This window comes from Orcinus orca, chromosome 17, assembly GCF_937001465.1.
Source record: "Orcinus orca chromosome 17, mOrcOrc1.1, whole genome shotgun sequence".
Lineage (NCBI taxonomy): Eukaryota > Metazoa > Chordata > Mammalia > Artiodactyla > Delphinidae > Orcinus > Orcinus orca.
In genome coordinates, this window is record NC_064575.1 from 59348324 (window position 1) to 59361605 (window position 13282).

Below are 13282 nucleotides of genomic sequence, written 5' to 3' on the forward strand. Positions count from 1 at the left end.
TCTTCTCTTGAGCATTTTTCTCCATTAAGAAAAAAACCGGTCCCTCTTATGGTAAGGTAGTCAAAACAGTTATTCCATCCTACACTAGAGTTGCAATAAAAGGAGTTTCGGGGAGTACATATGAGCCCTATTACTGCGGAAAAATGGGAGGTGAAAGGAGAGGAGAATTACCTGTGAGTGACTGTGACTTGATCAGAATTGGTGACGCTGTGAATGAATATGAATTGTAATTCTTCACAGGGGGAGAGAACCACTGTGATAAAGGCAGGGCACTGGCAAGAAGATGTGTTGAGAAGTGTTTCAGAGAAACCTCAAGCCACTAAAGATGGAAAACGAGACAGTAAGTGAACTGAACCAAACCCAGCTTCAGCCTCGAGCCGTGGTGGCCCTAGAATACCAAGTGGTCACCATCTTACTTGTGCTCATTATTTGTGGTCTGGGCATCGTGGGCAACATCATGGTAGTCCTGGTGGTCATGAGAACCAAGCACATGAGGACGCCCACAAACTGCTACCTGGTGAGTCTAGCAGTAGCTGATCTCATGGTCCTGGTGGCTGCAGGCCTCCCCAACATAACGGACAGTATCTATGGTTCCTGGGTTTATGGCTACGTTGGATGCCTCTGCATCACTTACCTCCAGTACTTGGGCATTAATGCATCCTCTTGTTCAATCACAGCATTTACCATTGAGAGGTACATAGCAATCTGTCACCCCATCAAAGCCCAGTTTCTCTGCACATTTTCCAGAGCCAAAAAGATCATCATCTTTGTCTGGGCTTTCACATCCATTTACTGTATGCTGTGGTTCTTCTTGCTGGATCTCAATATTAGCACCTATAAAGATGCTATTGTGGTGTCCTGTGGCTACAAGATCTCCAGGAATTACTACTCACCTATTTACCTAATGGACTTTGGTGTCTTTTATGTTGTTCCAATGATCCTGGCCACTGTCCTCTATGGATTCATAGCTAGGATCCTCTTCTTAAATCCCATTCCTTCAGATCCTAAAGAAAACTCTAAGACATGGAAAAATGACTCAACCCATCAGACCAAGAATTTGAATTCAAAGACCTCTAGTAGATATTTCAACAGCACAGTATCTTCAAGGAAGCAGGTAAGCAAATCTGAACCTCCAAGTCCACAGAGGAAATGTGGGAGAGAGTTCCCTGTGAGATGGGATCAACTTTGCCCTACTTAGCTAATGGTAAAACTAAAACACAATCATGCAAATGTGTCACAGTGTAAGCTTCTGCTTTACATATTAAATCCACCTCTAAAACAACTGAAGATCTAAAAATAGATGGGAAAATGTTGATAGCACATCAGCAGATACCAGTTCACGTGCTATTAGGATATAAGGAGATATAACAAAAACCCTAGAATTCCACCTTTAAAATGTTTGCGCCTCTCTGGGAAATGTTATCAAAATATTTAGACCATTTCTGGCTTCTATAGGGAGCAGCTGGATATTTTTAAGAATTCTATTGTCTGACAAATATTTGACAAGATAGTTTGAGAAAAGATGAGTCAAAACAGTAATGAAACTGAGAGGGGTTACTGACTTTTTCCTTTTTTTTAGTCTTAGTGGAGAAAGATTCTATTACCTTCTCTTCCACCTCCCTACAAAGTGTCCCAGCATGTAGCAGTTCAAAATGCACTTTGCTCAGGAAATGTTCTAATAAAAGGCTAACACCAGGACTTCCATTTAAAAAAAATTCAATATTATTTGCAACAAATTGAGCTTGGTCTTAGCCTTTGCCTCTCACTGTTGTGGCCTCTCCCGTTGCGGAGCACAGGCTTCGGACGCACAGGCTCAGTGGCCCTGGCTCATGGGCCTGGCCGCTCCGCGGCATGTGGGATCCTCCCGGACCGGTGCACGAACCCGTGTCCCCTGCATCGGCAGGCGGACTCTCAACCACTGCGCCACCAGGGAAGCCCATGAGTGTACTTTTTAAAGTAAGCACATGAATCATCCACACTATCACTTCCTAAACTCTAGATCAGCTGAAATATGAAGAACTGTAATTGGACATTGGGCACATAGTGAAGCACATGCACATTGGGCACATGCATGAAGTGAATAAGGAACTGTCACTAGAGAGAAATATATACAACATTTTAAATGATACCATGATACTTGATTTATATAACATTTAGTATTAAAGATGCCCAGGTGATAGAAAAGACTTGAGCAACTAGGGAAGAGTTGAGCAACTATTGCCAGCTCTTAGATTGCTGTTGTTCGAGTCTAGCAGTACTACCTAATACAAGGCATATTTACTGGGCCTTGTATTGGGCATCTATTACCCAAAACTTGATTAAGGGAAACTTAGAGAGATCTGTTGGCCATCTGCCAAGACAAACATTAAGAGAGTAAAGAATACAATAAGAGAGTAAAGAATACGTACCTCTCAGTTAGAGACTAAACATGGGGTAATGTCTGTAGCAAAGAAGGTCAAGGACTAGATTCATTCATTAGACTCTAATTTAGATCCTTGTTTTAAATTCTAAAAAATTGTTTGTCTGGTCTAATATCTTCCCTTTCAATTATAGTCATTAGCACCTATCAGCATTAATAATGTGCTTCAAATTGCTAATTGTGTTACACGTTCACACTCTTATTTCAAAGCTGTTACAAATAGGCTGCCCTTATAGAGGCTGAATGGTAAGAGAAAAAGCCAAAGATTTGAGTCCAAACACCCTGGGCTTTAAAAGGCCAGGGCTCTAATCAAGCTTGGATGTGTGACCTTGGGTAAGCAGAACTCTCTGAGCCTCAGTTTCCTCATCTTTAAGGATAAGGATAAATAACAACCAGGGCTGGTGTGAGGGTTTAATGAAATACCTTATGAAAAACACCTAAAATAGAGTGTTGGTTCATCTGAATGTTTAATTAGTGTCATTCTGAGTTTTTTTAATATGTTGGCAACTGTAAGGGAAATATTTATTCTTTAAAATATGCATTCACCATTTAAACAAAGATCGTTTGTTGAGCAGGTGTGTATATGATATAGCAACTTCTCCAAGGAACTTTTTAATAATTAGGGCATTTGGAATTGTATTCAGAGCATTTGGGGTTGTCACAATAACGTCCCTGTCACTTAGCATCAGGAGCCTGGGATGCCAAATGACCTGAAATGTGCTAGACAGCCCTGCACAATGAAGTTCCCTGTTACAAATGTCAATAACACCCTCCTTGAGTAACAAGGGATGCCATATAAATCAAAAGAAGTGTATTGAAGTAATATGTCATGTAATTCAGTCTTGATTATAGATAGGAGGAGAGTTCAGAGAAAAGAAAGGAAATTGTGGGTCTAGAGGGATCAGAGAAGCCTTCATGGAAGAGGTGGCATTTTAGAAGGCTCTGGAAGGATGAGGATAATTTGGAAAGTAAAAGTCAAGAGGGACAGCACTTTACACAGAGAGGACATGGCTGGGATGAGAATGGTATGGATTTGGAGAAGGGGTCAGGAAGGGGATTTTTATAGTATGTAGTGATTTGGTTGACTAAAATGAAGTCTTTGGGGAACAGCAAAAAGTAAGATTGGATTGATGTGTGTGTGTGTGTGTGTGTGTGTGTGTGAGAGAGAGAGAGAGAGAGAGAGAGAGATAGAGAGAAGGAGAATGAGGGGAAAGGGCTGTAGAGAGTCCCAGCTATCAGGCAGAGCAAGGAGTTTGAACTTAGTGCAGGGACAATGAAGAAAGTGAGTGATGAGCAGGCGGCAGCAATGAGGAAAGTGATGTTTGGGGACAATAAATCTGACAGCTGTGGACCAGGCAGGATTGGAGGCTGAGAGACTTGTGGCAGAGGGACCACTTTGGAAGTTGTTGGTAGTAATTCAGGCATGAAGTAGTACGACTCTCTATCAGGAGAATGTAAAGTAAGGTGTGAACCAGAGAGAGCTTTCAAAGAAAGAGAGGGTGAGATGTGAACATATCAGATACAAAGGATGAAGAGGGAACAATTCAATGTGGCTTCAGGGTTCCGAGTCTGGAAGAACAGTAGTGCCTCCAATGAATGGAATGAGAGCCATGAAGGGGAGTCAGTTTTGTCCAGAATCAGTGACCCTTTGATCTGGCTCTTCTCTTCTGAAACGGTTCTTTTCTTAAACCTTCCAAAGGTTCTAATTCCACCTCCTATAACCCAAGGACTATTATTCTAATATTTTCTCTGCATGTTTTTTCTTTCAGGCAATTTTAATGTACATTTTAATAAATATTCTGTCTGGACCAGGTCTTTCTAACCAAGTAATGAAAGTCAAATGTGCATAGCCTAAAAGAACTACTTTTTAAGAAGAAATAAGAGAGTATTTATATGTAAGGGACAAGTGTGGGGTTTTTGTTCGTTCATTTGTTTGCTTTTAACTTATATCCCCTCTGCAGAAAATTCAGACCAGAATCTTTTTTCTTCCTATTATTCAGATTCAATTATGTTTTAGGAAACCAACTAAATATTTGGTAAATTCAATGAAACAAATTACTCAGAATAATGGCTTGGAATTGTGTAGACAAAAGAATTATCTGATTGACGAAATCTTTTGCTTTACAATTGGCTGTGATGATAATGGAGACATGGTTTAAATGGTCACATTTTTCCCATTTCAGCTCTACACACTCCCAAAAGATCTGTCTCTGTTCAGTCAGTTCAGGTGTTCGGCATTGTGTAGATAAAATATCTTTATCATTGACTGCATATATCAAAGGAATTGATTGGATCTTTCAGTATTTTGGAGACACAGAAATATCTTGGTAAAGGACTACACTATGGATAAACACATTCAATTCAAATATATTATTTCCATAGGATACGGGGTATGCAGAATATTTTACAGATCAGGCTATCAGTTTCATTTTCAGTTGAGTCACACTAACACACTTTTTTGTTTGTTTTTTGCAGTATATCTGGTGGGAAACTGTGCAACATAGTCCAAGTAGCAACTCCAAAAGTTTATGGCAAAATTTTCATTATGGATTTTGTTTGGCTTAAAAAACCTTTGAAATGCCAAACAGTCTTTGTTTACATAAATTTCTTAAAAGACTTCTACCTTCCTAGAGGAATGTTGGTAGCCCAAGAGACAAAGGCAGCTTTCCTTTTAAAGCAATATATGCCTTTTGTTGCTGTTATTGCTGCTGATGATAGAAAAGCAGTCATGTATTACGGAAAACACAGAAAACTAGGAATAAGAAAAAAGGCATCCTTTACCCCCATCTCGCAAAACCCACAATTTATTAGCATTTAGTCATATTTATTTTCATATTTTCACTTGATCTTTTTTATATCATTATAGTCATTATGTATACAGGTATATAATTTTATATGCTGTTTTTACACAAAATGTGAAATTAATCTTCTCAAGGATAGCACAGAGTAAAAGAAAATGGATAAGATTGTGAGTCAGTTTTTCTCAGCCACAGTTTTCTTATTAATAAAATGATACAATTCCTCATGGAGTTACTCAAATCAGATGAGATGCATCAGACAAAATTTGTGGGGGTTTTTTTTGTCTCTCCTCCCTCCTGTACCATCAGCTACCCTTCCATCAGTCCTTTACTTCTCAGTGACTTCCATTCCCCTGGGCAGCCTCCTGACTCTGACTCTGAGTAAACCGAGTAGGATGTGCTCATGGAAAATTAAGAATTCTGCCGCAGGTGTGGCAAAAAACAACAAAAAAGAGTGTATTAATGATACTAAACTCTCCAGCATTAGGCCTAAATCAGAGGTTCCTCAAGTTTACTGGGACTGTTTTTGTACTGTTTTCACAGGTCCACCTTTCATTTTTAATTGTTTTATTTATTCCATTTTTCTGGGTTCAACTATATCCTTAATAGTATAAAGATCTCTTAGATGGGAAAAAAGTGCAATTTTTGTAACTTAGCACAGAGTTATCTAAGTATGCAATCTTATTTTATTATTAAAGAAAAGTTTTCCATTTTCCAATTCACATCCTATATAAGGAAAAACTACGTATGTCATAAATTGCCTCAGTGAAAGTGCCCTGCAGTTACATGTTTTGTGTCCTTTGGTTAGATGAGCGCACATTGTGTATTCCCAATTTTACGCCTGCAGCTTTGAGACATAATTTCACCAGTAAAGGAATATAAATTTTCCTGTATGCCTACAAAAGGGAAAAACCTGCACTCGTACAGAATTCTTGATTTTACCACACACCAAAAAACACCTTAAAAGCAGCTAACCTGGAAAATGACAAAGTCTATTTCTTTACGTAGCCTCTTGTGAATTCTTCAAATTGCAGATATTCCAAGTTCCAGACAGATTAAGTCTGGGCTGTTACCATGTTCTTAGTCTCCTTTACTTTTTTTATGAGTTGGGGGAAGGGTGAAAGGTATAAAGCTAGAGCTAGGTCAACATCAAGCAGAATTTTGCAGTAGGTCACTTTATATTCACTGTCCTCCTCAACTTAATGAAACATTCATTCACAACCCTAAAAGCACCAAGTGCTGTCCTAGGTGGGGGCGCTACTGGGATATAGAAAGACACACTCTTCATCTTCAAGGGGCTCACTATTGGCCATGTACACAAATAATCCTGAGCAGACCATTATGTTCTACAATAGAGAACGAAGCCTCCATGAGGGGAAAAGCAAAATGGCGGAGAATGGAGGAAAGCTCTATGGAGAACATGGCATTGATCTGGGCCTGTAAAGATGGGCAGAATGTCTAAAAGCAGCAATAAGGAGACAGAGAGAAAAGGAAGAAAGTTCAACAGAAAGAGAGGAATAGATAGGGGAGGGACTGGACACGTTCAAGGAGAGAGTAGTCTAGTATCATTGAAGTGGGGCAATGAAAGTGAACTGTCTACTGAGGGAAGCCTTAACCAGATTGTGGTCCTGCTATATCTAACTCCCATCTCTCCTCCCCATCCTTGACCTTTGTCACTCTACCTACTTACACCCACACCCATGATTACAACTCCCAACTATGAAAGTCTAGTACACAGCTCTAGCAAAGACATCTTCCTGACCCCTACGCCTAATTGAGTTTTGGACATCGTGTAATTACATAATCCAATATGTCTAAAACTAAATCCATTCTTTTTTCCTTCGTAAACCCCTACCTCTTTTTTTCTTTCCTATTTTAGATTCCCAAGCCACAAATCTAGGAGTCCTTCTAAGTTCTTTTCTGTCCTATATACTCACCCCAAATCCAAGTAATAGTCAAGTGCTAGTGACTCTAGCTGATAACTCATTATTTGACCTACTCCATCACACTACCATTGTCCTAGTTCACTATTTCTCACCTGCTCTATTTCAGGACACACCTCACCAAGCCTCTCTGACTCCCATTCCTCTGTCCCCCCACATCATTCTGCACATTTCTCACTAGGGGGTTTCTCTAACAAACAGATATGTTATTAAAATGCTTTAAAGTTCCCGGAGGCCTAGAGTTTAAACATCTTAGCATAACAAGTAAGATCCTGGCTCCTTTATATGATTTTAGCTTCATCACTTATGGCTTTCCTAACTCAGACTTTATGCTCCGGTGATACTGAATTATTTGTAGTTCTCTGAACTTGCTATGTTCTCTCAGCCAGAATACCTTTCATCTGGCAAACTCTCAGTTATCATCCAAGTCTCAGATCAAACGGTGCCCCCCATGCATCCCATCAAGCCTTCCCTGAATGTCTCAGGCAGATCTATGTAACTGGATGCCTAGCTATAACCATGTGTGTTAGGTATTCTACCTATGTGTCCACAGTACATTGCATATACTTCTGGTTTAGTAATTCTTATGTATCATAATTGTTACCTGTTGGTCTTCCCATTGCCACTAACATCTGTAAGAGTAGGGCCCGAATCCCCAGTGCCCTCAGCACTGAATTTGGCATGTCACAGGCTCCCAGAAGAGTTTATAGATAGTCGTGTGTTGCAGCCAAAGACTACAGGCTTTGCAATACAGCAGGTGGCTAGCATTTCTTCCCAAATCTATGTTCAGTGACATCACACTAGTTGCTTAAAATTGGTCATGGTTGGAGTACTAACACTGCAGAAATCAGCAACTATGACATTTCAGGGCCCCTCCCTTTTTTTGTGGAGAGCCAGTTGTTAAATACTGATCAGTACACTTCTCTCTGTGTGTGTATCATACATAATAAATGAAAGTGTAAAAGAGTACATACACGAATACTTTGGAGCTAAGTCAATTCCAACACTCTATTTTGCTCCCTGAAAAATTATTGTTTATTTATTCCATATCCTTCACTGATTTTAGTTAAAATTTATTGTCTTTTATTGAATGTCTTTTGAATTCCAAAACAGAAAAACTAGCAACCAGCTAGTATGATAGTGAGTTTGTTACTAGATAAGACTTTTGAGCAAGATTTCCCCCTTCCAGACAGAACAGACTGACTTAGAAACATGGCGGACTCAAATCATAATTTACTTTTTGTACAGAATCCTGTTGGCTTTCCAAAGAGCCTTTCAGATATCCTCCCCAATGAGACAGCTACATTGGACTGAATGCACAGAGATGCAGAAGGATGGCAACTTAAGGAAGGGAACAGTGTGAGCAGAAGTATTAAAATGAGAATAAATCTATCCGAGCACTCCTATGTTGCTAATTTTCCTAAAACAATTTGCACACATCATCTTCTTTCAAAAAGAAACATCCCCAATCTCCTCTGACTGGCTTTCAAAGCCCTCTAAAATCTGACCTTTTCATCATTTTTCTGGCTTTTTTCATCCATTGTTTCTTTAATTTAATAGACAATTATTGAGCACCAATTTCATGTCAGGCATTACTCCAGAAAACCAATAATAATTACTGTCTTATGGGAAATTTTTGTAAAATACAAAAGATCACCATTCAAAAATGGTGATAGTATTGGGGTAGTATTTTTGTTTTTTTCAGATATATACCCAGGAGTGGAATTGCTAGGTCATATGGTAGCTCTATTTTTAGTTTTTTGAGAAACCTCCATACTGTTTTCCACTGTGGCTGCAGCAACTTACATTCCCACCAGCAGTGCACAAGGGTCTCCTTTTCTCTACATCCTCACCAACATTTGTTATTTGTGGTCTTTTTGATGATAGCCATTCTGACAGGTGTGAAAAAACAAAAACACTAATTTGAAAAGATACATGCACCTCGATGTTCATAGCAGCATTATTTACAATAGCCAGGACATGGAAGCAACCTAAGCATCCATCAACAGTTGAATGGATAAAGAAGATGTGGTTCATATATACAATGGAATATTACTCAGCCATAAAAAAGAATGAAATCTTGCAATTTGCAGCAACATGGATGGACTTGGAGGGTATTATGCTAAGTGATATGTCAGACAGAGAAAGATAAATACTGTATGATATCAGTTATATGTGGAATCTAAAAAGTAAAACAAATCAGGGAATATAACAAAAAAGACATAGACTCACAGATATAGAGAACAATCTAGTGGTTACCAGTGGGGGGAGGAAAAGGGAGTGGGGAAAGTTAGGGTTAGGGGATTAAGAGGTACAAACTATTAGGTATAAAATAATCTACAAAGATATATTGTACAGCACAGGGAATATAGACAATATTTTATAGTAACTATAAATAGAGTATAACCTTTAAAAATTGTGAATCACTATATGGTACACCTGTAACTTATATAATATTGTACATCAACTATAATTTTTTTTTAACTTAAAAAAAACAGTTGGAAAATACAAAGTTAGGTTGCACAGTGTGCAGAAGAGGCAACAAGGAATGAGTGAACACCATACATAAGGCTGGAGGGCAGGCCCTCAACAGAGAAGAGTCACTTCACTTTAGAAAAACGAGTAGGTGTTCTCCAGGCCAACATGAAACCAGCAGAATTTACGTAGCCAAGCAGAGCCCAGGGTAAGACCTTGGAAGTACCTGTGTGCCACTGAAAGCAACTAAATCTGGTTCTAAGGCACCAGGGGACCACTGAAGAACTCTAATAAGGACAGTGGCAAACCGGATTTGACTTTCGGGAACTTCACTCATAAAATTTTACAATGAAGCCAGCCCATAACCAGGGAAACAGAAACGAGGCTTTTGCAATTAGAGCAAAAAGCAAAGAAGACTTGAATTAGGGCGTAAGAGTAGAGAAGTCTAGGAAGGATATACAAGAGTTAAATCAGTGGAATTTAACTACTAATCTGGCAAATGAAAAAGAAGTTCCTAAAGTGAGTCCCAGATTCCCACCTGGAGTGACTGGGCAGGCAGTGGTGTTAGCAAGCATGGCACAGAATACAAGAGGAAGAACAGTCTTAACTGTTCTTCTTAAAGTCTTAACTTTACTCCTTCTGCATAGATGCGGGCGTGTCTCACCAGATTCTCCCATGTATAATAAGCTCATTTGATTTTGCAACCTTGCTCATGTAATTTTTCCCACCTATAAAGCCCTCCCCACTCTTCATACCTCCCACCTCTCTGAAAAGCTCAAGTTCCCAGCTCAGGCTGCAGTGAGAGCCAGGGGTCCCGTACATTGGACATCTACCTGAAGGCAGAGTCTAGCATGAGTTCTAGAGTCAGAAAAATGTAAGTTCAATTCTACTTCCTATCTCTGTAACTTTGAATACGTTATTTTACTTCTTGATACTTGTTTGTTCAAATGTAACATGGGATACTAATGATACCCACTCATAGGGTTGCTGTGAGGAAATGCTTAGTACATAGTAAGCATTTAAAAATGCTTATTTACCACATTTAAATTATATGCTATAGTTAAAATATTATTTACTCCGCCTTATTCATGAAATAGCAAAAAATACAGACTGGTAATTCCCCAAAATGACAAAGTTTAGAGGTTATAATAGAGGTTGATCTTCCAGGCTGATCTAACAGCATATTCATAAGATCAAATTAATATTTCTTGAGCTCTGCTATGTGCCCAGAGAGAAATACATTAAGCACATTAAGTTTATATGAACTAACTCAATATATCTTCACAACAATCCTGAGAAGTAGGAACTAACTGTAGAAGAGAATTTGGAGGCAAATGAATGCAAAGTGACCTGCTGGTTGTAGCAAAGCCAGGATTTTGACCCAGCACACCTGCTCCATTTCAACCACAGGGCAAGAGAAAATCAAATAAAGGTGAGACTGGTGAGGGCTAAAGTAAGTTTCCTGGAGGTGGATGTTTGGGCCGGGTTAAAGAGACTGAGAGGAAAGAGGTCGTTCCAGATAAAGGAGGGAGATGGGAAGGATATGACAGTATTATCAACAGGAGAAAAAAGCCCAGAATTTTAAAAAGCATTTTCTGTCTGAGGAATAGTAATGAGATTAGTCAGATGTGGGCCAAAAGTTTATGGGAAATAAATTTGGAGGACATGCAGACTGGGGCTGGAACAGTGAGACCAGAAAACCAAGCACAGGACCACCACCTGCCTCCCCAAGGCCGTCATCAGGCTGGTGACCAACACCAGGGAAATCACATTCTATAGGGCACAGCTATCCCAGCCTTGGAGTTTCTCTTCCAATGGGCCCTCGTTAACCTCTGCCGATCCATTTACAGGACCGTCACCGGTTCCCTCTTTTCATGCCTATTTCAAAACTTTCTACTCTCCTGAAGTTGTCACACCTGGAATTTTTTTCCCTCTGAAATCTGCCCCCAACATCCAACCTCTCCTCTCTAATGCTACTTCCTTAATTCCAGTCTCATGTCCTCCCTGCACTGTAGACCAGGAGGCTGGTCTCTCTGCCTCGCCAAACTGTTGCATAAGCATTCTAACCAACTTCCCTGCCTCTTACTTGCCCTCTTCCAATTCATCCCCCAGGGTGCTGCTAGAATCATCTAAAATGCAAACTTGATAACAGCATCATGCTGCCTGAAGTCTTCCAATATCCTTTTTCCCTATAGGTTTAAATCCAAGGTCATAATCATAGCACACTGGGACATTTATGTTCTGCTCCCCACTTACTTTCTCAAGCTCATCCCCTTTCTGTCCCCCACATACCATTCTACAAGCAGTTTCCTTATCTGGCCACACTCTTTCCTGCCTCCAAGCCAGTGTACATACTCCCCCTGCCACGAGCATTCCATACAGATGCAAGAACAAAATGCTACAAATGGGAGGGACAAACACCAATCCCTGCCAGTGGAGAAAAAGGAAGCCTGCTCTGCGTCATGACCTATGAGAGGGTCAAATGAGGGCCTGCGCGCACCGCATTGCTGTAGTAATTTGTTCAAATGTCTCTCCCACCAGATTGTATATCCCACAAGGGCAGAAACATTATCCCATTCATTTTTGTGTCCACAGTGCCTGTCATGGTGCCTAGGGACATACTGATAAATGACTAAACTAGTAAAGACTGGATATAAAGGTAGAATGACCATGTATGACTCCAAAGATTTTTTCAGGAGACCAAAAATGGCAAAATTGTTGAAAGAAATGTTAAGGGAAAAGATGTTAAAAACACTGTCAGAAATCTTTAGCTTAAGATGAGGATATGGAAATTTTACATTGTAAGTATTTAGGATTTGGAAAAATTTAGACTGTTGAGTAGTCAGAATCAGATATGTGCATTTGTGAACCAGTAGAATCAAGGAAAGAAGGTATGACTAGGGTTGAATTTATTTATTTATTTATTTATTTATTTATCTATCCTTTTTATTGAACTACAGTTGACATACAATATTGTATTCATTTCAGATGTACAACATAGTTATTCAACATTTACATACATTATTAATTGATTACCACTATAAGTCTAGTAACCATCAGTCACCATACAAAGTTGTTACAATATTACAGACTATATTTCCTATGCTGTACATTACCTCCCTGTAACTTATTTATTTTATAACTGGAAATTTATACCTCTTAATGCTCTTTACTTATTTCACCCGACACCCCACCACCCTACCCTTTGCTAACCACCAGTTTGTTCTCTGTACCTATGAGTCTGTTTCTGTTTTCTTTTGTTTGTTTGTTTTCTTTTTTAGATTTCACACACAAGCATACTTCATTTTTTGCACTTCACAGGTATTGCAATTTTTGCAAATTGAAGTTTTGTGGCAACCCTGGGTTGTTGGATGATGGTTAGCATGTTTTAGCAGTAAAGAATTAATTAAGGTATGTATATTGGTTTCTTTTAGACAAAATGCTATTGCACACTTAATAGACTACAGTATAGTGTAAACAAATTTTATATGCCCTGGGAAACCAAAAAATACATGTAACTCGCTTTATTGTGATATTCCCTTTATTGCCATGGTCTAGAACCAAGCCCACAATAGCTCTGAGGTATGCCTGTATAAGTGAAGTCATATAGTATTTGTCTTTCCCTGTCCCACTTATTTCATTTGGCA

General features: G+C 39.3%; 1 protein-coding gene across 2 annotated transcripts in view; it reads left to right on the forward strand.

Annotated features, from left to right (window-relative positions):
- The window catches only part of TRHR (thyrotropin releasing hormone receptor), a 302193-nt gene that overhangs the window by 260439 nt on the left and 28472 nt on the right, over positions 1 to 13282 (forward strand). For both annotated transcript variants that reach the window (XM_033411240.2, XM_004282941.3), the window contains one exon: positions 241 to 1114. In XM_033411240.2, coding sequence (XP_033267131.1) covers positions 326 to 1114 — 789 coding nt within the window. In that variant the 5' untranslated portion in view covers positions 241 to 325. The remainder of the gene's footprint in view (positions 1 to 240; positions 1115 to 13282) is intronic.